The sequence below is a fragment of the Callorhinchus milii genome, unplaced genomic scaffold (assembly GCF_018977255.1).
Source record: "Callorhinchus milii isolate IMCB2004 unplaced genomic scaffold, IMCB_Cmil_1.0 Scaffold4, whole genome shotgun sequence".
Taxonomy (NCBI): Eukaryota; Metazoa; Chordata; class Chondrichthyes; order Chimaeriformes; family Callorhinchidae; genus Callorhinchus; species Callorhinchus milii.
Window position 1 is genome coordinate 59949643 of NW_024704745.1, and position 25245 is coordinate 59974887.

At 45.4% G+C, this 25245-nt stretch overlaps 2 protein-coding genes across 3 annotated transcripts in view; one reads left to right on the forward strand and one right to left on the reverse strand.

Annotated features, from left to right (window-relative positions):
• Positions 1-135: 135 nt before the first annotated feature.
• txndc9 (thioredoxin domain containing 9) lies at positions 136-14077 on the reverse strand. 2 transcript variants are annotated; one of them, XM_007885401.2, is made up of 5 exons: positions 13999-14077; positions 7726-7947; positions 4639-4757; positions 1956-2210; positions 136-1126 (listed from the first exon to the last, which is right to left on the reverse strand). In XM_007885401.2, the coding sequence occupies exons 2-5, from the start codon at positions 7912-7914 to the stop codon at positions 1012-1014; spliced, it is 678 nt and encodes a 225-aa protein (XP_007883592.1). In that variant the 5' UTR covers positions 7915-7947; positions 13999-14077; the 3' UTR covers positions 136-1011.
• Positions 14078-14149: 72 nt separating this feature from the next.
• Positions 14150-25245, forward strand: part of LOC103172652 (eukaryotic translation initiation factor 5B) — a 36163-nt gene continuing 25067 nt past the window's right edge. Inside the window, 3 exon segments of the mRNA XM_007885390.2 lie at positions 14150-14317; positions 24733-24840; positions 24941-25040. Coding sequence (XP_007883581.2) covers positions 14283-14317; positions 24733-24840; positions 24941-25040 — 243 coding nt within the window. The 5' untranslated portion in view covers positions 14150-14282.

Genomic DNA, 25245 nt, shown 5'->3' on the forward strand with positions numbered 1-25245 from the left:
TTCTTTTATGACATTAGATTTTGTCAGTTTCATGCATTAACTACTCAGTGAGAATTGGGATTTCTAAAAGATGTTTTAATGAAAAATGCATTTAGGGGTTGGGGTAAGAAGACTATCACACTGATAAACATAATATCAAAATTTTCCTCTCTATTTGTTGGTTCCTTACACAGGATTGCGATTCTAGATGCCAGTCACTTCCACAACCTTGCTGAAAAGTTATTCTTCACATGGCAGCCAATGCAGCAAGCATCAGGTTATATGTCCCATCACATCTGAGTCCAATCCCATCAAGTGCTTGCATTTCCAGCAAGGGCATTGGATAGCAATCAGGAGTACAAACCCTGGCATTTCTCTCACCCTTCCTGAAAGATACTGAGACACCATTCTCCAATTCCACCTCATCTGATCTCAGTTGAGATTTCATTCAGCAGAACATAGTCCTTACTGGCCTGTATGGTTCAGTGTTACTCAAAATGGAGTATTTGATTCTTGTGAATCTTTGATGTTTATTACTAGGTTTAGTGAATATTTAAAAAATCTGTTAGTACAGTGTTCAGCTACCAGTGATCTGTATTATAGTCCATCTGATGTACAAAAATAGGTTGTAATGCATTATCAGTAAAATAGGTTAATTTCCAGACTCGCACAAAGATTTGATCTTGTGTTTATTTCGGATCACCGCACTAATTTCTAGTGGGTGTACTGTGTTCAACTACCCTTTCTAAAACAAAACTTAAGCATTAATCAGTGTTCTACAAGCTATTTTCACACAGCACATTAGTATTTATTAAATCTGTACAAAAACTAAAGGATAGAGGGATTAAGGGATATGGTGGTAAATTGAATTAGGTTAGAAGATGAGCCATGATCTTATTAAATGGCACGGCAACCTTACAATTAAATGGAGTGGCATCTTAAATAGGTAAAGAACAGGAAAGGAAGAGAGACTGGCTACAAGAATTTAAATTACACGAAAGGAATGAACCAATTATACGCTCATAGCTGCTTCTAGTCTTCATCTGAATCAGAATCATACATCTTTCCTCTAATTGACCCTTTCTCCATCTTTGCGATTCTTCCACTTTTTCTTTGCGTTGTGTACGGTGGTTCCATCAAATTTCCACTATGAACAAAGATATTCAGAGTTTAGTTAGATGGCTTTTTCTTAAATATAAATCCATTATGCGGAAACTGTCATTTACCATTTGCTAGAATTTGCCTAGGCTACAAAAGGAAACGAGTCAGGCAAGGAATTGCACAAGAATCTCAAAGATTAGATACAAAGTACTCCAAATATCAATCGGCAGATTAAAACTAGATATGTCATGTAAAGAAATACGCCAGCTTTCCAAGAGATCAGTTGCAAGAGTTCTCATTCCGTGAAGCGCTTTGAGATGTCTCGAAGACGTGGTAAGGCACTATATCAAATGCAAGTATTATTATTTAAAAATAGTATTCATGAATTTCATTTTGTTTCAAATATTAAAATAAATATCTACTGAGCAACTCAATTACTAAGGTTTTGTACCCAAAATATAGACACCGTGTTATAATGGATCAGTAAATAAATATGCCTGCTAGCCCCCTTTTAGTTCATTAGGTGGTCGTTAGAGTCACTTCCTGCATGTGCACACAGGAAGCAAGCCAGCCAGTCACATCCATTCTTGCAAGCATTTCTCATGCCAGACACACTTAAAAAACAGTTGTGGATTCACGTGAAGGAAACGAGAAATGTACCACATTTCTGGTAACTGGGTTCATAGAAGACCTACAACAACAACAAGATTGCATTTATAGAGCGCCTTTCACGTCGGGAGGATGTCCCAAGGCGCTGAAATTTTAAGCCTTTAATATTATAACCTACATTTCAAGTGAACTCACACTCCAGCAAGGCACTTAATAACAGGATCTCCCTGCATCAAAGTACACCAGAAATCAATAAGTGAAATTACCTGTAGTTAATGATGCCAGAACAACCCAACCGCCATTCCAAGGTCTCAGTAGTAAAATTATCTGTGCAGCCAAGATCATCAAACCCAACGATATAATCTTTAGTCTTTCCATCTTTTACCAAAGCTAATGTTGGAATAATTTTGATTCGTAATCTCTCACAAAGGAAGGGAGCCTTTTCCACATTTAATTTAATGAACTTGGTTTCCACATGTTTTTTAGACAAAATGGCCAAGTGCTTGTCTACTATCTTGCACCTGTGGAAGAAAAGAGGATATTAGAATTGCAAGGATTACTTTCTTCATATACACATAAAAAAATGTTATTTAATAATAATCCTTGCATTTGATATAGCACCTTTCCATATCTTCAATACGTCTTAAAACGCTCACATATACTGTAAAATTAATTGACTATATTTTGTGGGCGAAACGTGGCAGCCAAATGCTACCAACAAGTGATTGGGGGAAAATCCATTCCAGCTCTTTGTAAAGAATACACAAAGAGCATTTCAACCTCAGATGTGCTTTTAACCAGCGTAAAAAATATAAAATGACAATTCTCTAGTGTTCATGGACACGATCACAAACACAGATCAGGAACTGACACTTAGGCTTGTTCTCTCTCTGGTGCTCCTTGATGTTTTCTTTGAAGGGATTATTACCCATGGAAAAGTGATCCGCCGGCCGACTGACAAACGGGTTCCTACTTACTGCTAGGTAAACAGAGGCATGTCAAGTAAGGAAACTTGCCCAAGGTTTCGCCCTGCCATGAATCAAATCCAGATCCTCTCGGTTGTGAGTGCTCTAACCACTAAGCTGCAGAACTCCACACCCTTCATTGAAATATCACCCTTCATTGAACTCAGGTCTCTCGCTTTGCAAGCGAGAGACCTGAGTTCAATTCAGGCAGGGCGAAACCTTGGGCAAGTTTCCTTACTCCACATGCCTAATAATAATCCCTCCAAAACCAAAAACAATAATAAATTGGTCATTTTCAATCTACGACTGTTTGTGGGACATTGCTGTGCGCAATTGGCTGCCGCGTTCGCCCACAAATATACAGTCAATTCACTTTACAGTGTGTTCTGTGAAGCGCTTTGGGACGTCCTCCCGATGTGAAAAGCGCTATATCAAATGCAAGGATTATTATTATTATTATGTAGTACATTATAGTGCTCATTAATCTGCATGAATTGGGACTGGTCCCATGGTGGATATCAAAACAGTGCATAAATATGAGTCATCACACATAACACAAAGTAGCTACAGTACTAACCAAAATGTATGATACGGTTAATATAGTGCTATACACTATGCCAGATTTTCTCAGTCTATTTCTCTCTCTCCTCCCTAATCCTGACTATCCTAGTCTATTAATACATTAAGCTGTAATAAATTGCTAAATGACTACATACCTTGTGTTGCAAGTTCAGGCGGAGGGGTGGGATGGAGTTCCAGAGGGTGGGGGCAGAGTGGCTGAAGGCTCGCCCGCCGAAGGTGGGGCGGGCAAGTTGGGGGACGTGAAGCAGGCCGGAGCTGAGCGAAGGAAGCGGGCAGTTTGGAGGTTGCAGAGGGAGGGGGGAGCAAGGCCATGGAGGGCTTTGAAGATGAGGACCAGGATCTTGAACTGTATCCTCTGTGTGATTGGAAGCCAGTGGAGTTGGGCAAGGATGGGGGTGATAGGGTCACGGAGTCTGGTGCAGGAGAGAACTTCAGTATATGCACATTCTTTTGCTGGTGTCCACTGCTGCATCAGACTGATACAGGTAAGTTAATAGGTGGATAGCTGGCATATGAATAGACAGCGTCCTACTACTACTCCTCGAGTAACTACAGGATGGGCACCAGAACTAAAGGGGGAAAGCTAGTCTGGTGTAAATCAAGTTTGGCAAATATCAGGGGATCATTAAACCCAATATTCACCAAGGCTGGCATCAGGATTCTTTGTGGTGAAGCTGAGAAAGCAATCAAATTCTGCTTTGCAGAACCTGGGAAATCTATTCCAGTCAATGGTAATGTCTAGGTAGAGAACTCTTTCTGCATCCCAACATTTTTTTTTTGAAAGCCTCAACATTAATTGATAATGATATACAACTTTGGTTGTGGTATGCATCTAACCAACATATCACAATTGCTATGGCGAGGGTGGAGAAGACAGCACCACATGCTTTTTGAATGTTTCAGTGTCTTGTTTTCATTTCATTCTGCGACCTCCAAAAATGAGACGTTGGTCTTCTGCACATTACACAAAATGCCATTTCCCGGTTGCTCTAACTGCTAAATAGCTTCTAATCAGACCTGCAAAACTCTACTTGCCAATTTTCCTAGAATCACTTTCCAGATTTGAGAAGATGAGAACCAAAGAAACTTACAATTTACCAATACTATCATACTATTAATCATCTGCATCTGATTAGTTTCAGGTCACTTTCATTATTCTCTAACTAAATAACTAGTTCTTTAACCAAACAAGTGTTTTATTCTCATTTATGAGTGGGTGATTAGTTTCCTTTAGCTCAAGAAACAAAAAAGCAAACATAATTCTGTCATACACATAAAATAACTTTTGCCCTAAAGCTAGGAATTTTACTCACATTTCCCACAGAATGAAGGCTGTATTGCCCTACTAGACTGAATGCCCAATTATTTTGTGTATACCCCCGCCCCCCCCACAATATCTTACCTAAATGTGGTGTCCTTGTAGAAGTGACAAACCACATTTTTACTCTCTTTAACCTCTTGGAAGAAGTCTTTTTCACTAGGGATCTCCCTGTATTCACCATGACCCTTAGTAAGCCACTCCTGCAAAAAAGAAACATTGGACTAAAAGTTAAGTAAATATGACAAACAGATCCATAATCATTATTACCTCAAGCTGGAAAATAAATGCAAGTGAATTAACTGCATTAAAAAAATGTTTCCATAATCATTTAAAAAACAATATTTCAGAGTTGCAATACTGGAGATTTCTACTGTAATTTCTGAAAACATCGACATCCTCGCCCTCACCGAAACCTAGGTCTCTCCAGGAGACACCTTCACCCTGATAAGAGGCCACACCACCTGGGTAGACCTTCCATTATATCCCACAACTTAACTGATGTGGTGGCGGCGTGACTCTCATCTCCAGATCCCCACTTGGCCTATCCCCATACTCCTCTAGATCCTTCCCCTCCTTTGAGCACCTTACCCTTCACCACCCCTCCAACCTCTCCCTCAAAATTGTCCTTATTTATCGCGCCACCAAACCCAGCCCCACATTTCTCCTCGACATCTCCACCCCCCTATTTTCGTTCTCCCTCTGCTCCGAACTCCTCCTCACCCGGGGCCTCACTACCTCAGACATCACCGATAAAGCCACTCAGACCACCACTTCATTTCCCTTAACACCCCCATCCCCCTTCGCCCCCCCTCAACCCACTTCTATCACCTACCGCTCTTGGAAAAAAATCTCCCCCCCACTACCTCTCTGCTGTCCTGGAGTCATCCAAATTCCTGCTCCTCTGGCCCTCCTCTCAGTGACCTACCCTCCTCAATCTGGTAAATTCCCCTGGTACACCAGCCAACTCCAATCCCTCAAGGCACAAGTGTGGCCACCGAACACACCTGGACCAAATCAAATGGTCCATCGGCAGATCTGGCTTGACCACACTAAGACCTACCGCTCTGCCCTCGCCAAATCAACCTTTTAGTTCAAGATAATCTTGGAGGCCAAGGACAATCCCAGGCTCCTCTTCTCCACCACTAACCGACCATTCCATCCATCTTTCCCGTGCCTCATCCATCTTCTCCTCCAATTCCAACTGCGAGGAGATGTTGGACTTCCTCAAATCCAAACCCAAGGGGATTCGTTCATCTACCTCTCCCCCGTCCATCACTACCTCCTTGCCACCTCCCCTTCACGTCCCAGCCCCCATCCATCCCTCCCTACGCAGGTTCAACCGTCTCCCCCTCTTCCCTCACCTCCATCATCTCAAAAATGAAGATCACCACCTGCTCCCTCAACCCCATCCCCAACCCTCTCCTCACCCCTTTTAACCGATATCATCAACCTTTTCCTATCCACTGCTACTGTTCCCATCCCTAAAAACAGCTGTCATCACCCCCACTTTTTTTTAAAAAATCCCTGGACCCATCCATACTCTCCAACCTACCAATGCTCTCCAAGGCCCTGGAACAAGTTGTTGCGTCCCAGCTTCGTTCTTTCCTTTCCATCATTTCCTCTTTAAAACCCTCCAATCAGGTTTCCAAACAGCCCTGGTCAAAGTCACTAATGACCTTCTGAACATCTGTGGCTAGGGCTCTCTCTGCCTCTAGGGCTCTCTCTGCCTCCTTGACCTCTCTGCTGCCTTTGACACTGCTGACCATTCTATCCTCCTCCATCACCTCTCCTCTCAGCTCAACCTTCGCAGACCTGCCCTCGTCTGGTTCGAATCCTACTCTCCCCACTGTCTCCATTTTGTCGCCACTAACAGCTTCTCCTCCAGCCCCTGCACTGTCACGTGTGGCATTCCTCAGGGCTCTGTCCTTGGCCCTTCCCTTTTCAATATCCATATGCTCCCCCTTGGTGACATCATCCACAGACCTGGGATCAACTTCCATATGTAAGCGGATGACACCCAACTTCTACCTCTTTGCTTCCACCCTCGATTCCAGAACCACTGCGGTCCTCACAGACTGTCTGTTGGACATCAAGTCCTCGATGAGAGCTAACGTCCTGCAGTTGAATGTCAACAAGACCGAGGCCCTCCTGCTCGGCTCCCATCAGTAACTCCATATCTCAGGCGCTGACAGCATTCCCCTTCATGGATGCACTCTACATCCCATAAAGCCAATAAGGAACCTCGGGTCCTGTTCGACCCTCAACCGTCTTTCATACCCACATCCGTGACATGACCTGCTCTGTCTTTCCCCACCTCAGAAATATTGTCCAGCTCCGCCTCTATCACACCGCAGGCCGCCTCATACACACATTCATAACATCCAAGCACAACTACGCAAACTCCTTGCTTGTCGTCTTTCCCAACTCCTCTCTCCATAGGCTGCAGATCATCCAGAACTCTGCAGTCTGTGTCCTCGCCCGCACCAGGCTCTGCAACCCTATCACCCCCATCCTCACCCAACTCCACTGGCTTCCCTTCACACAGAGGATACAGTTCAAGACCCTGGCCCTCACTTTCAAAGTCCTCCATGGCCTTGCTCCCCCCTACCTCTGCACCTCCTAACTCCCTACTAACCTGCCTGCTCCCTCCGCTCAGCGGACTCCAGCCTGCTTCATGTCCACTGTCTCCTCCACCCCGCCATTGGCAAGTGGGCCTTCAGCCACTCTGCCCCCACTACCTGGATCTGCATCCCGCAGTTCCTCTGCTTCGCCCCCTCCCTTGCCTCCTTCAAGATGCATCTCAAGACCCTCCTCTTGGACCGTGCCTTTGGTTACCCTCCTTCGCCACCTCCCCGATCACGACCCCCAGCTCGGGTCCGAAACATTGATTGTCCAGTGCCTTGCGACATTCTCCCAACACGAAAGGCACTATACAAATGTAATTTTTGGTGGTGGTGTAGATGAGGAATTCAAGCAGTAGCAGTTAACATACAACATAAAGGCTAGTTCCTCCCACAGATAGTACAGTAAAATTATAAAAAAAACTGAATGAAGCTAACATGCAATTCCCCATCAAATCTGTACAACAAGCATAATTGAACATTGAGAATCTGACAGCTTATTACAGTAAATTATCTGATTGGTTCTCCAGTATACATAAAATTCTACCTGTTTTTGCAGCTGTGCTTTTTTCATTGCTTCAAGTCTCTTCGTTCTGAGTTTATCCAGTTCATCCTCATCCATATTATCCAGTTTCCCAATCTCAGAATCCAACTGCTGTTCAACCATCTCTGTTGTCTGTAGCATTTGTTGCTCAAGGACTTTACTGAGCATGGCCATTGAAGGGTTACCCGCCATTATTCTGATTTACGATTGCACTTTATAAAATTCCTAAAGAAAAATGCAGAACAGGCAAACGTATTCATTAAATTCAATATATTTAGTGTTAATTTATTTCTAATAATATCAGGCACATGCGTAAACCTACCACCAAGAATATCCAAACCAAACAGAGTTCCATGCATCCCACCTATACATATAAATTCCAGATACTATATTTGTTGGAATGGGATGTGCACTCTCTCGCTTGGAGGGTCGCCCGCTGCACACCCAATTCTGGAAAGTATTAGGCACAAGTTGACAAGAGCCAAGCTTGGGGACTCTAGAGTGTGTACTGGGGTAATAATAATAATAATAATCCTTGCATTTGATATAGCGCTTTTCACGTCGGGAGGACGTCCCAAAGCGCTTCACAGAACACACTGTAAAGTGAATTGACTGTATATTTGTGGGCGAACGCGGCAGCCAATTGCGCACAGCAATGTCCCATAAACAGTCGTAGATTGAAAATGACCAATTTATTATTGTTTTTGGTTTTGGAGGGATTATTATTATTATTATTAGGGTACTGCTGGAGTCCGACCAGGTAAAACCAGATAGCTTGCCATTGATTATGCAACTTGTCTGCCAACCTTTCCCGCTGCTTACCCAACAGAACTAATGCCAGAAAAACAGCAAATCCATCTCAAAAAAGGGATCATCAGCAATTCACACTCTCAGGTCCCTAATCACAAAACGGAGACGGTTTTCCCACAGATCAGCCTCAACCCACTAACACAAGAAATTCCTGTCAAGTTTGGTGACCGTTTTCGAAGGCAGAAGAGTATTTTTTACCTACTTCCAATCCTTATGGCCTCAGCCTTTATCAGGGTGCGGCCCTTCTGACTCGGGATTAAGCTGTTACGGGACTTCGCACCAGTGCAAAACGGACCAAATCGCGCAGTAAGAGGCGCCGGCGTTAAGAGGACGTTTAAATACAAAGCGCAGGGGAGGGGACAAAATGAGTCCAATCCAATGAGTTATACAGATTGCAACCGAAGGCCCCAATGGGGGAAAGATAACGCAGGAAGACGTCGTACAACAAAGCGGCTTCACTTTAACCGCTCGACGCCGCCCTCCTGCGGCAGCCTCGGCCCGTTCCTTGGGAGTCCGGCAACCACGGGACCGCAGCCGACCGACCACCTCAGGCCTCAGCTCGGGACAAGCCCCGCTCTCTGTTTTGGGGAGACCCTCGCTTATCGCTGACCGGGCAGCGCCCCCACACACTCACCGCTCTCACGCGCCGTTTCTCGCCGTTACTCCTCGCTTCCGCTCGCGCCCGCCCGCCCGCGCGCTCGCTCGCTCAGCGTCACACGTTTGAAAATCACCCACAAGCGCGAGCGGGTGTAAAGGTCACAACCGCCGACTTCCTTAGCGACCCGCAGCGCCATCTTCAACTCACCGTCACCAGGAAAGGACTCGGCGGCAGCTGTTGTGCACCGTTCCGTTCGTTATTTTGCGCTCTCCCGGTGACATTCATCCATTCGAACTCAATTCAACGACATTTTTTTTTGGGGGGGGGGGTTTAATTTTTCACCCGCAAAATGCACGGTCGATTCACTTTACAATAATGTTTGTGAAGTGCTTTGAGATGTCTCAAATGTTTGATAATCAAATGCAAGGTATATTAATATTATCCATCTATACTAATAAAGACAACATATCTGTGTGTTTGCGCCTGTTCGCCGAGAACACAATACCCGTAGAGGCATTATTTATACCTCATCAGAAAGGTCTTGTATGAGGAGTGTCGTGGGCGTATTTTTTCAGGGATCTCCTATCGTTGATGACCTATATTTAAAAAAATGCTTTAATTAAGCCCCACAATATAAGGTACGCATGGTATTCTGCAACAAAGTAGTGACAGAGGAAATCACACACCCTTCTAGAGAGATACATCTATACTAATGTATTCTAATAATAATCCTTGCATTTGATATAGCGCTTTTCACGTCTTAGACGTCTCAAAGCACTTCACAGAATAATAATAATAATAATCCTTGCATTTGATATAGCGCTTTTCACGTCGGGAGGACGTCCCAAAGCGCTTCACAGAACACACTGTAAAGTAAATTGACTGTATATTTGTGGGCGAACGCGGCAGCCAATTGCGCACAGCAATGTCCCACAAACAGTCGTGGATTGAAAATGACCAATTTATCAATGTTTTGTTTTGGAGGGATTATTATTAGGTGTGTGGAGTAAGGAAACTTGCCCAAGGTTTCGCCCTGACTGGAATTGAACCCAGGTGTCTCGCTTGCAGCAAAGTAGCTGCAGAGAAAAGCTATGACCTAGAAGCTCATCACACATGTATGCACTCCAACAAGGAGACCTCCCAACCAGGAGTCCTCCTACTGAGTGTTAGATAAAGACAAAATGTCTGTCCGTCTGTGTGTCAATCTACATTCCATATTGGATCCTTTGGTTGCAAGCAAAGCTGCAACAGGAAGATACTGTTTAAAAAAAGATAAAATATTTCAGTCTAAAAATAACCCTTCCCCCCCAAACCAAAACATTTAACCATTAACAATTTAAGATTGCAAGGGAATAGCAAAGGTAATCTGCTACGGTTTAGCAGCTGCACCATTGGATTTACTATCAACAACAACAAGATTACATTTGTAATATTGCCTTTCACGTCGAGAGGACGTCCCAAGGCGCTGGACAGACAGTTACTAAGAACCTATGCAACAGATCCGCTAGCTAAATCCCAGAAATGAATATGGCAAGTTTGCTCATGCGTAATGCCCCAAAGAGCATGTGCTACAGCGCTCTGAGACACGGCCCCTCATGAAAGGGGCTATACTGTGGGGGGGTCAACTGGGTGACTGGCACATGTGGAAACCCATCACCATACTTAAGAGTATCCAAACCAAACAGAAATTCCATGCATCCCAACTACGCAAGTTGTTGTGGTCTTTATGATTCTTGGATTTGATTCAAATCCTAGTCTGTTGCCTAGTTAGGTGAGACCAGCCAGAACAGCATTTGGGGACTCTACAATTCACAAGGGTTAGGACAAAGACGTATTTATAAATAGGAGCATAAAATATAAAACCAAAGAGGTAATGCTAAACTTACATAAATCGTTAATTAGACCTCAGTTGGAATATTATGTCCTGTATTGGTCATAATATATATAATCCTTGCAGTTGATATAGAGCCTTATCATGTCTTCGAGACGCCTCAAAGCACTTCACAAAATACGCTGTAAAGTGAACTGACTGATTATTTTGTGGGCGAAACAAATGTGGTCACCCCACATTAGGAAAGATGTCAAGGCGATAGAGCAGGTGCAGAGGAGGTTTACTAGGATTGATACCAGGATGATTGGTTTAGCCTATGAACGGTGACTGGTAGAACCAGGAATTTTTACATTGAAGAAAAGGTTGAGAGGTGACCTGATAAGAGTTCTTTAAAATTCTGGGGGAGTTGATAGTAAATAGGAAGAAATTATTTCCACTGGTCTGTGAGTCAGTGACCAGAACATATCTATTTAAAAATTAGTAAACTTTGGTCGCCCTCTCACCTCTCTGCCTTCCCTCACCCCTACACCCCCCACCCCTCCCTCATGCTTGGACCCCGACACCTAACTGTTTGGCGCTTTGGGACGTTCTCCCAACATGAAAGGCGCTCTATAAATGTAATTTTGTTGTTATAAATAAGAAAATGGGGAGGTTAGGAGAATTTTGTTCCACACAGTGGTTAGGATATGGAATACCCTGTCAGAAGCAGTGATTGAAGCAGAATCCATATTGGCTTTCAAAAGGGAACTAAATAAATACCTAAAAATTAGTCAATGACAGGTTATGGGTGAAAAAAGCTGACAAATGGGACTTAAAGTACTGCTCTTAGAGCTGGTACAGACACAATGGGCCGAATGGCCTTTAATACTGAAATAAATTCCATGGTTCTAAGGCCATTTGATCTCATCATATGATTTTTAAACAAGTCCCGTGTTCTGATCTCACCCACATCAAACTCTGCATGCACATTACCATCACTCCAGTCCTCACAAGGCTTCACTGTCTCCCTGACTCCCAATGGATCAACTTCTAAATTATTACCCTTACCTATAAATCCCTCAACATCCTAGCACCTCCCTATATCTATGACTTTCTTCTGCTTGCAGTCTCCACTCAGTCAATTTTGGTCTTCTTTCCCCCGTCCATTACTAAAAAGGGCTGAGCCTTCAGCAATTACGCTCATAACCATATCTAGTTCATCTAGCTTGTGGAGCTCAGTAGTAGTACTAGTTAGAGCACTCACCTCGCAAGCTAGCGAACATGGGTTTCATTTCTGGTAGGGTCAAACGTTGGACAAATTCCTTACTCCACATGCCTCTGTTAACCTAGCAGTAAGTAGGAACCCGGTTGTTAGTCAATTGGCAGATCGCTTTTCCGCGGGTAATAACCCTTTCAAAATAAATAAAAATAATTAGGTCACTTAACCCACGACTGTTTGTGGGACACTGCTGTGTGCCATTGGCTGCCACGCTTCGCCCACAAAATATACAGTCAATTCATTTTACAGTATATTTTGTGAGACTCAAAGACGTGATAAGGCGGTATATCAAATGCAAGGATTATTATTATCCACCTCACTGTCTGCCGCCGCCCCCTACCCCTTTCTAGCCATATTTAAATCCCATCTAAAATCCTGCGTCTTCGACTATATCTAGTTATTTCCCACTCACTTGGCTCCCCACCAATCTTTTAGAAGTGCTCTGAGAATTTATCCTGTGTGAAAGATGCTACATAAATGCAAGTTGATATTGAACATGTATCCCTATTGTTACTTCTTTGAATTCACAATGTAGGCTGATATTCCAATACATCATGAAGGTGCCCTATTATTGGAGAAGTCATCCTTAAGATAGAGAGAAACTGATGCCCCATCTTTTCCTGTTTAGATTAACGTTACAGATACCATGGTACTATTTGAAAAAATAAAGATTTTGCACCATAATTTTATCCACACACCATCTATTGAAAGTTTCAGGCCAGTTTTCTACTTTGAGTTTCTGTCCACAAGGTTCAAAACAACCAGCAAACATAATTTATTTCCCACCACTATGTACTGGAATTGAAACTAAATTTCAGGAAAGGTACAAGTTATAAGGCAAGAAAAATGAAACATAAAATTATAGTCAAATTCATATTCTTGCCACAGTAAGGAGAGCAGTTATTTAAACTTTTATTTTGGTTTGCTTGATGAGAAATGCAGAAACCTATTAAGAGTTCCACATATGTCACCTACCCATCGGGATTTCCATGTCTGTGTCAATGGACAATGTGGAGTCCTGTAGCTCAGCGGTTAGAGCACCGCCTCGCAAGAGAGAGGACCTGGGTTCAATTCCTGGCAGGTCAAAACATTGGGCGAGCTTCCTTCCTCCCATGCCTGTTTACCTAGCAGTAAGTAGGAACCCAGTTGTTAGTCAATTGGCAGATTGTTTTTCCGGGGGTAATAGTTCCTTCATCAAAATAAATTTAAAAATAAATTGGGTCACTTCAATCCATGATTGTTTGTGGGACACTGCTATGCACAATTGGCTACCTCATTTTGCCCACAAAATATACAGTCTTCACTTTGCACTATACAAAAGGTAAACATGCTGGGAAATCTGGTATAAACACAGAAGTTGCTGGGAGCATGCAGCAGGTCAGGCAGCATCCATAGGGAAAGAAATGTTTTCCTTTCTCCATGGATGAAAAAATTTCCTCTGCTGATCTGCTGCATGTTCCCAGCAATTTCTGTGTTGTATCACTTTACAGTATATTCTGTGAAGCACTTTGAGACAACTCAAAGATGCAATAAGGCACTACATCAAATGCAAAAATGATTATTATTGTATTTTCACAACAAGCGAAGCAAGTCAGGTGACCGGATCACCTCTCTGGCAGAGCAAGCCTGGCCTGGCCTGAGCGACCAAGTGAGCTCTGCGTTCCAGTATCTCTGCTTCAAATTGCTTGACGTGTTGTGCATTCACTGCATAGAATGTGAATTATCCACACGACCAGAAGCACCACTATCAATTCATTGCATGAACTGCGGGGACCCCACCTCTACTCCTCCAGCCGCTGTCTTGCTCCTGCGCCGCCTCCCCTTTAGCCTCGCGCCGCCGCAGGAACTGATTGACGTGCGGGGCCGACGGCTATCGGTTGCCTTGGCGACCAATCGCGGTCGCGACCTCGGGGCGCGTCACTGCGCCGCCACGTGCCCTTGCGCGATCGCTGGGAGGGGGGAGAAGGTCCGAGGCTGCGCAGGCGCACATCCAGCGGGCTACCATATGTCGAGAAGAGATTTTAAAGAGTGAGAGGAGAAGCCAAAAAGACAGCGCCGACGACATGGGGAAGAAACAGAAAAGCAAGAATGAGGACAAGTGAGTACCGAGCTGTCAGCGGCCCGAGGCTGTGGTTATATAACAGGAGAAAAAAACCAAGGTGTCCGAGGAGGTAGAGAAGGACGAGTCAGAGCTGCTGCTGCTGTGTCTCTAGGCCCCGCCTGGACCTGCTGCTGCCGCCGCTGCTGCTGCTCCATTGCAGCGAAGCCCATGTCTCTATAACGAAGCTGACGCAAGAGCACTGGGGCTCGTGTGCCTATTATTATAATTCACGTTACTTTCTTCCATGCAAATAAAAGCACACAAGTCGCTCCCCCCCCCCCCCCCTCCCCCACCCCTCCCCCCGCATTTGCCCCTCTTGTCACCTGTGTTATCCAGGGAACCTGACCGATCACTAACGATTGCCTTTACTGCTTTTGCGGAAGTGAATGTTAGTCGCAACGCAGCGTAAAGGGGATAAAATCCGTACTTTATTTTCAATACCGTGTGGTCGTTCTCTTTGGAATGTGTTGTTCCCTCCTTGCCATGCGACGGAAGTGTTACAATTATTATTCCTGGTGAATTTGGTGTTTCGTTATCCTATTTCGAAAATTGACCCATATAGCAATAACTTTTTTGGGTTTCATGAAGCAACGACAATATTGTTGTGAAGATTATTTTATAATAAAAAGTCTGGTCCCACCTATATAAATTCTGTCTCAGGGTTATAGTATTAACTAAAATCATATAAATATTATCTGGTTAGTACTTTGAGCTTATGATTAGAAATATCTCTGGTGTTGACTTCTGGTATGGCATGCATAATCATGCATCTTTGACATGGGTCCTCTGATTTTGATGTTTCCCTATCAGAATATAATCAATAATAATAATCCTTGCAATTGATGTCGTGCCTTATCGCATCTTTGAGATAATAATAATAATAATAATCCTTGCATTTGATATAGCGCTTTTCACGTCGGGAGGACGTCCCAAAGCGCTTCACAGAACATACTGCAAAGTGAATCAACTGTATATTTGTGGGCGAAACGTTGCAGCCAGCTGCGCACAGCAATGTCCCACAAATCATGGGCCAGTGAAGAAAATCCATTAAATGGGATTTTGCTTCTTTTGTTACATTCTGTGTTTTTTTCACCCTCAGGCTTCTGTTGTTCTCCTCATGGAATCCTCCCCTGTGCCATTTGCTTTTGTTCTGTTTCTCCTGCCGGATAGAAAAAGTGTCTGATGCTTAATATCTAAATAGTTTTATATAGATTGTACCTCACAGAATCAGTCCATTTGACGCAACTGGTCGATGCTGGTGTTTATACTCTATGAGTCTCCACCCATTCCTCACTCCCTTTTATTCCCTTCACCCTCATATGCATATCTAGCCTCCCCTTCAATGGGTCTGTACCATGCATCTGAAATGTACTATTTTGAAAGTGACTTTTAGTCTTTTAAAAAAACTAATTCAAAGGAAGTGGTGGAAACTGGGGCCATTATAAATATTTTCTATATTATTTCCTATGCAAAGTAATTAATTACAGCCTCTTTCTATGTGACCAGTGCTCCCTTTGCTTCCTTGTTCTCCTGGACCTCTCCGCTGCTTTCGACACAGCCGACCACGCCATCCTCCTCCACCACCTCTCCTCCCTCATCCACCTTAGTGGAATTGCACTCGCATAGTTTGAGTCCTACTTAACAAACTGACAACAATACATCTCGGCAAATGTTTTTCTTCCTGCCCCCGCTGGTCACTTGGGCTCCATCCTTGGTCCCCTGCTTTTCCTTATCTACATGCTCCCTCTCAGCAATGTCATCCACAGACATGAGGTCAACTTCTTGTATGCAGGTGACACCCAAATCTACTTCTCCTCCTCAAGCTGTGACTCCCATTCCGCTGATGTCCTGTCAGCTTGTTTGATGGACATTAAGGCCTGGATGAGCACAAATTTCCTGCAGCTGAATGTCGGCAAGACAGAAGCCATACTCTTTGGCTCTTCTGAGGGTCTGAACTCCTCAAACTATCGGGGCTCTCCCTCAGACTCATCGAACCCATGCGTAATTTAGGCATCAGGTTTGAACCCCAGCTTTTCTTTCTACCCCACATCGTTCCCTGACCAGGACATCTTTTTACCATCTCTGTCCCATTGCCTGCCTCTGTCTACCTCACAACCAACACAGCCAAAATCTTCGTCCATGCCTTTGTCACTTCCTGGCTGGACTATTCCAATGCCCTCCTCGCTGGTCTCCCCAGCTGCAAAATACAATTCATTTCAAACTCCACCGCCCGATAGTTACCCGGACAAAACGCCGTACCTCCATCACACCAATGCTTGCCAGGCTCCACTGGCTCCCAATCACTGAACGGATCGATTTCAAGACCCTCTCACTCGTTTTCAAATCCCTTCATGCCCTGGCACCTCCCTACCTACGCGATCTGCTTACTCCCTACTCCACTACATGCTGACTCTGTTCGGATGGCTTCGACCTCCTGTTTGTCCCTCATCCCCTCCGCTCCACCATCAGTGGCCGTGCCTTCAACCACTACTCCCCAATGCTCTGTAACACTCTCCCTCAATCCCTCCTCCTCGTCCCCTCCTTCCCCACCTTCAAATCCTGCCTAACAACCTCCAATTTTGATCGTGCTTACGGTCACCTCCCTCTCCCTCTGGCTTGGCGTCAGACTCCACCACTGGGTTTTGGGTGTGCATGATAAGATACAGTACTAGTGTGAAATAAAAAGTATGAAATAAAAAATTCCAACAGTGAGGAATAAATAATGTTAAACTTTACGTCTTTCTTCAGAAATATAAGGTGTCAGCTTGGCATAGTTGGTAAGCACTCTTGCTTCTGGGTTTTGCTTTCAAAACCCATATCGGGACTTTGAACTGAAAACAGTCTAGACTGACATCCCAGTGCAGAGCTGGGGCTAAATACCAGTGCATTGTCTGTGTGCAATCCCTTGGATCCCTTAAACAGGTATCTTGCCTGCCTGTTCCAAGTAGATATTAAAGATGCCAAAATACTATTTGAGAAGAAAAGGGAATTTTTCCCAGTGCCCTGGCCAACCATCTTTCAGATAAATTGGTTATTGACTTCAATGTGTTTTGTGGGGCATTGCCAAGTGCAAATAATAATTGCTGTTCATCTATAAATATGCAATTGCAGTTTCCTGTGAAGCACTTTGAGATGTTTTGATATTCACACTACATCAAATGCAGGGACTACTATTAGTGATGCAGTATCTTTCTAGGCAACTAGTCCTAATTGACTGCTGCGTTTTGCCCACAAAATATGCAGTCAATTCACTTTACAGTATGTTCTGTAATGCTCTTTGAGAGGTCTCAATGATGTCATAGGGTGCTATATCAAATGCAAGGATTATTATAGTCCCAAGTTTACCTGGAAGTTGTGAAAGCCTGATACACAATATTTATATAAATAGTTCAAAGAAATTTGACTGAATAGCCCATTGACATTGTTAGACTCCATCTTTTCCTGTTTGCTAAAAGTAATGATCTGTTCATTATCTCCAATGGGATTTTCTACTATAAAGATGTAATGTGGAACAGGTTTTTGCGACTGAACTTCACTCCCATGTTTTCCTCACACAAGTCCCTCCACCGGCTTCTGCCCTGCCCATAGCATTGAGATAGCCCTCATCAAAAATGCCATATTCTGCCATGAGGGCTTCCTCTGTCTCCTTGTTCACCTTGACCTCTTTATATACTGTTCTGCTATATTCTCCTCAATTGCTTCTCCTCACTCATCCTCCTCCATGGGACCATACATTCCTGGTTCCAATCTTATTTGACCCACCGCTTCCATGCAGAGTCACTTATAATAATAATAATAATCCTTGCATTTGATATAGCGCTTTTCACGTCGGGAGGACATCCCAAAGCGCTTCACAGAACACACTGTAAAGTGAATTGACTGTATATTTGTGGGCGAACGCGGCAGCCAATTGCGCACAGCAATGTCCCACAAACAGTCGTAGATTGAAAATGACCAATTTATTATTGTTTTGGGTTTTTGGAGGGATTATTATTATAGTGAACCTTGGGACTCTTATTATTGGTTTTCCTCATTTACATGCTTTTCTCTTGACATCTTCATACATAGAAACTGTTAACTTCCACGAGGATGGCAGATGACACCCAAATCCACTTCTGCACTTTTGATTCCAGGTCCACTGTCTGTGCTTGCTTGTCAGATGTGAAGGCCTTGATAAACCTCAGTTTCTTGTAGCTTTCCTTCTGGCTTTTACGTTGGGAGGCCATTCCAAGGCTCCTCGCACCCTTGGCTTGGTATCCAAGCCTGGGGTGGGAACCATGGGGGTGAGAAGGGGAAAGTTGACAGAAAGCACAGTCAATTAAATAGATCTTGATATGGACCTTGAATGAGGTGAGGGAGGAATTGAATTTGAGGGACTCAGGATGGAGTTCCAGAGAGCAGGTACAAAGTGCATGGAACCCCGACTGCCAGGGGTGGATGTAAAATGGATGACAGAAGCCATTCTTCTCAGCTTCCACCATTGCATTCTCATTTCCAAGTTTTGCTTCCAATCTTCCTAGCCTTAATCTCAAACTCACTGAATCAGTGCATAACCTTGGTGTTCAGTTCAGTCCAATACACAGCTATCCTCTTCTTATATTCTGCTCCTGACCAATATCACGTTTCTTCACCTTCACCACATTGTCTGCATATGCCACTATCAACACCATCAAAACCCTCATTCACATGGTCACATATATATACAATACTGTCACGTTGGGCAGATGTTTCAAAGCTCTCCACAGCAAATCCTCTGGAGAGCCTTGAAACATCTTCCCAACGTGACGGCGCTATATCAAATGCAAGAATTATTATACTTAACATTGTCACCTCTTGACTAGATTTTTTTTTGACACACTCCTTGCTGGTCTCACTAATTCAACTATCCATCAGATCTAACTGATTCAAAATTCCACTGTCTGCATCGTCACCAAACTCTGCATGACCAACATCTAGTCCTGGCCACCACCACTGTCTCACAGTGGATCAAACTCAACATTCTCACAGTCACTTATAAATCTCTTCATGCCCCAGCACCTCATTATCTCTGTGAGCTTCTCTCACCCAACTCTTCTGCTTCTTCCCCTACTCAGCACACTTGAGCCTCTTGCATGTCCCCTGGCCCTTCCATGCTACGATTTGTGGCCGGGCCTACTGTTCTCCTGATCCCCTGAATTTCTTCTCTCTACCCCTCTTTTATTGCTTTCCCATTTATTTCTTATTTTTAGAAGTACCCTTTACTGGAATCTGTATATTTAAAAGTGGTCATAGAATGTGTCTTCTTTACAGAAAATAGTGTTCTAATTCTGCCATACGTTATATTTGAAATCTAATTAAATGCCTCCTTCAAGGCCTGTCTCAAGTCCTTCCTCTTTGACCGTGCCTTTGGCCACCCTCCCACCCCTATCCTCCACCCTTCATGACATGAAAGCCACTATATAAATGTAATGTGTTGTTGTTTTGTGAGAAACATACTTACCATTCAAGACAAACCCTGAAAGCACATTCTTACACAATCTATTCCATTTCCATAAAGGACATTATTGATTAAGCATGATTTTGCTAACTTTAGAAGGCAAATGATAATATTAAAATATAATTGACTGTGGTTCTAACTAGCAAGTTACTATTTTTTAATTGTTATAGAAAACTTATGTTGGTCTTCAGTCTGTATTTTCTGATCAGCTGATTCATTTTGAATTCATATAGTCTAGTGAATATTGCGCATGGCAATGTTCAAAAAGAGTATTTTGAAAAAAAACTCAACTTTTTTTTAAACAAATGCAGCATATATGGTTAAGGTAGTCAAACTTCAGTAACCAAAGGTCCACATTGGATTGATAGATCTATGAAAAGGCAAATAAGTACAATACAGGGTGACCCTGTTTATAACTTGGTGTTATGAATCCAAAATATTAATGAGCCTATTAAAAAAAATCCTGGTTCCAAATCATCAGTTTAACATTGTCATTGCTTCTGATATGGATTGACTACCTTCCTAACTATATGTTGCACTAACAATTGATCCATAGGAGACCTCCCAGCGAAGCGCTCAATAATTGGGGTCACTTTGTATATTGAAAGCATTCAATAGTTTGTATTTAGTACTCTGTCATTTTGGATGTGGTGACATTTGTAGCATAACCTTTAATAAACTTGACACTGAGGAAGGGAGGGATTAATGGCAACTCACATGTAATATACTGTACTACTTTATTTGGTGTATCACATTCTGATTGTTTCAGTAACCAAATATTACATTTTAAATATTCTGCTCTGATTCAGAGACCGAAATTTTTTTTTTCTTTATTTGTATCCAGTTTTGTTCTGGGCCTTCTAGGAGCCCTGCTAGGCTATAGTGCTTATTGTACGGTCCAATTGGCTACACATTCAGCAATTTCATTGTCTAAGAATACAAAGAAATATTTGTTACTACTGTACAGTCAAATAAAAACTATCACTGCATTATTAGGCAATGTCAACAATTATCCATATATGAGCACACTTGTTTGTGTGGAACCAGATATTTTATATAAAAATGAAAATGAATTGGTATTTCAGTACTTTAAATGTTGTGTACATTACATAAAATATAGTGTGGGTTAAACCAATAATCCTCCGTAGTTCAGAAGGAGGGGGGAGGGGAGGGGGGAGGGGGGGAGGAGAGGGGAGAGGAGAGTGGGAGGAGGAAGAGGGAGAGTGGGAGGAGGAGGAGGAGGGGGGAGGAGAGGAGGAGGAGGAGGAGGAGGGGGGAGGAGGAGGAGGGGGGGAGGAGGAGAGAGGGAAGGAGGAGGAGGGGGGGAGGAGGAGGAGAGAGGGGAGGAGGAGGAGGGGAGGAGGAGGAGGAGGGGGGGAGGAGGAGGAGGGGGGAAGGAGGAGGGGGGAGGAGGAGGAGAGTGGGGGAGGAGGAGAGTGGGGGGAGGGGAGGAGGGGGAGGGGGGAGGAGGAGGGGAAGGGATAGGGGAGGAGAGTGGGGAAGGGATAGGGGAGGAGAGTGGGGAAGGGATAGGGGAGGAGAGTGGGGGGAGGAAGGGATGGGGAGGGGGCGGGGGAGGAGGGGGGGGGGAGAGGGGGGGTGGGGGGAAGGGATAGGGGAGGAGAGTGGGGGGAGGAAGGGATGGGGGCGGGGGGAGGGGGCGGGGGGAGGAGAGCGGGGGGCGGGGGGGCGGAGAGCGGGGGGCGGAGGAGAGTGGGGGACGGAGAGTGGGGGACGGAGGGAGGGAGGAAGGGAAGGGGGGGGAAGGGATGGGGGAGGAGAGTGGGGGCGGAGGGAGGAAGGGATGGGGGAGGAAGGGATGGGGGAGGAGAGTGGGGGGCGGAGGGAGGAAGGGATGGGGGCGGAGAGTGGGGGGCGGAGGGAGGAATGGATGGGGGCGGAGAGTGGGGGGCGGAGGGAGGGAGGAATGGATGGGGGAGGAGAGTGGGGGCGGAGGAGGAAGGATGGGGGAGGAGAGTGGGGGCGGAGGGAGGAAGGGATGGGGGAGGAGAGTGGGGGGCGAGGGAGGAAGGGATGGGGGAGGAGAGTGGGGGGCGGAGGAGGAAGGGATGGGGCGGAGAGTGGGGGGCGGAGGGAGGAAGGGATGGGGGCGGAGAGTGGGGGCGGAGGGAGGAAGGGATGGGGCGGAGAGTGGGGGGCGGAGGGAGGAAGGATGGGGGAGGAGAGTGGGGGGGCGGAGGAGGAAGGGATGGGGGAGGAGAGTGGGGGGCGGAGGGAGGAATGGATGGGGAGGAGAGTGGGGGCGGAGGAGGAATGGATGGAGGAGGAGAGTGGGGGCGGAGGGAGGAATGGATGGGGGAGGAGAGTGGGGCGGAGGAGGAATGGATGGGGGAGGAGAGTGGGGGGCGGAGGGAGGAATGGATGGGGGAGGAGAGTGGGGGGCGGAGGGAGGAATGGATGGGAGGAGGAGAGTGGGCGGAGGGAGGAATGGATGGGGGAGGAGAGTGGGGGCGGAGGGAGGAATGGATGGGGGAGGAGAGTGGGGGAGGAGGGAGGAATGGATGGGGGAGGAGAGTGGGGGAGGGGGAGGAATGGATGGGGAGGAGAGTGGGGGAGGAGAGTGGGGGAGGAGGGAGGAATGGATGGGGGAGGAGAGTGGGGGAGGAGGGAGGAATGGATGGGGGAGGAGAGTAGGGGAGGAGGGAGGAATGGATGGGGGAGGAGAGTGGGGGAGGAGGAGGAATGGATGGGGGAGGAGAGTAGGGGAGGAGAGTAGGGGAGGAGGGAGGAATGGATGGGGAGGAGAGTGGGGGGAGGAAGGAGGAAGGGATGGGGGAGGAGAGTGGGGGGAGGAAGGAGGAAGGGATGGGGGAGGAGAGTGGGGGGAGGAAGGAGGAAGGGATGGAGGAGGGGGAGGAGAGTGGGGGAGGAGGGGGGAGTAGGGATGGGGAAGGGGTGGAGGAGAGAAGGGGAGGTGAGAGAGAGGGGGAAGGGGGGAGGAGAGAGGGAGAGGGGGGGAGAGAGAGGAGGGAGAAAGAGAGGGTGGAGGAGAGAGGGGGGAGAGAGAGGGAGGGAGAAAGAGAGGGTGGAGGAGAGAGGGGGGAAGGGGGGGGAGGAGCGAGGGAGAGGTGGGTGGAGGAGAGAGGGGGGAGGAGAGAGGGAGAGAGAGGGAGAAAGTGAGGGGGAGGCAAGAGAGAGGGGGAGAGGTTTATGTGAGAGAGGTGAGAAATGGAGAGTTATGTATGGGGAGTCATGTATGGGGAGCTATGTATTCCACATGTATGCGGTTGATACACAAATCTACTTTGCCTCCTCCATTACCAACTCCAGGTCTGCCGATGTTCTATCAGTCTGTATGGCAAACATCAAGGCCTAGATGAGTGCAACTTTCTGCAGCTGAATGTGCACAAGACGGAAGCCTTACTCCTTGGCTCCAGTCAATGTCTTCGCTCTTACGGATTTGAACTCGTCAACTTCCCTGGGCTCTCCCCCATGCTCACGAAACCAGCGCTCAATCTAGGCATCCAATCCGAACCCCAGCTGTCCTTGCTCCCCCACAGTCCCTGACCAGGACCACCTTCTTCCACCTTCGCCACATTGCCTGCCTCCGACTGTACCTTATCCCAAATGCAGCCGAAACCCTCTTGCATGCTTTGCCACCTCCCGCCTGGATTACTCAAATACACTCCTCGCAGGTCGGTCTCCCCAGCTCAACTATTCAAAAGATCCAGCTCATTCAGAACTCTATCATCTGCATACTTAACCGAACCAAATGCTGTACACACATCTCATCAGCTCTGGCCTAGGTCCACTGTTTTCCCATCACCAAACTGATCGACTTCAAGATAACACGCTTGTGTTCAAATCCCTTCACTCTCTGGCACCTCCCTACCTTTCCGACCTTCTCACTCTCATTCCACCATCCGGCGCCTCTGCTCGACTGACACCGACCTCCTGCTCATCCCTCGCACTCTCCACCCCACCAGTTTCATTACTCCACACACACGCCTCTGGTTACCTAGCAGTAAGCAGGAAGCCGGTTGTTAGTCGATTGGTGGATCGCTTTTCCAGCGGTAATAATTCCTTCAGAAAGAAATAATACAACAGCAAGATTCCATTTATAGAGCGCCTTTCACGTCGGGAGGACGTCCCAAGGTGCTGGACAGTTGGGTCAGGACCTGAGCAGGGGGGAAATGGTCAGGGTGATGGGAGGGAAGGGAGGGAGCGAGGAGTGGGTAATAAATTGGTTACCTCATTCCACGACTGTTTGTGGGACACTTCTGTGTGGAATTGGCTGCCGCGTTATACCCACAAATATATACAATCAATTCACTTTACAGTATATTCGGTGAAGCACTTTGAGACATCTCGAAGACGTGATACAGCGTTATATCAAATGCAAGGATTATTATTATTCTATCTTTTCCCCTCCCCATTGCACCTCTCTTGGCTCCCAACCCAATTCAGGTGCCCGGCCAACAGTGTTGAGTGCTGTGAGGTGTCTTTCCAACATGAAAAAGGTGCTGTATAAATGTTGTTTCTGGAAGGGAAACACAAAATATTGCTTATGCGGCCTGCAGACCATTCTCAAATAGGGAATTCAAAAGGGTTGATTGGACAACCCTGGTCTAGACTGACACACAGATGCAATGCTAGGAGTGTGCTTTGTATGGGACGTTAAACTGACGCTGTTCAGGTGAATGTTAACGGTCTCATGGCACTTCTTGAGGGAAAAAAAACGAGAAGGTTTCTCCCTGTCACTGCCAAAATTCCCCATATAAGAGATTGATCATTCATTGTTGGACATTGCTGTGCACAAATTGGTTACTGCGTTTTTCTACAAAATACCCAGTCATTACACTTTTAAGTAAATCTTGTGAAGCGTTTTGAGACATCCTCCCCACGTGAAAGCCGCTATATCAAATGCAAATATTGTTGTTTGTTAATATTGACCATTGGGACTTTATTTTTCTAGTGCTAAGGATGATATTGACATTGATGCACTGGCAGCGGAGATTGAAGGAGCCGGGGCTTCAAAGCCTACCAAAGCTGGAGGCAAAAAGAAGAAAAAGAAAGATTTTGAGTAAATATTAATTTTGAATTTTGGTGGTACATTACATATTTTGTTGGGTTCTGTTTTCCTTTCTATCATAGCTGATTTATTGTTTAATCTACAATTCCAGTGAAGATGATATTCTGAAAGAACTTGAAGAACTTTCTATGGAGAATCAAGAAATAAAGGATGTTAAAGAAACAGCAAAATCTTCAGCAGCAAATGTGAAGGTTTGATTTCTCTATAGTTTTGATTTAGATCTTTAATTGAGATGAATATTTCTGGACAGTTAAAATATCTTTAATATGGAAAAAAAAGTGTGTAAACTAGAAGAATGCAACTGTATATTTCTCTGGAAATTTCTGATGAATATCACTCTTCGTTTTGTGGGGGGTAAGACCAGCGGTTGCTATCACATCTGGTACTTTCTTGCTC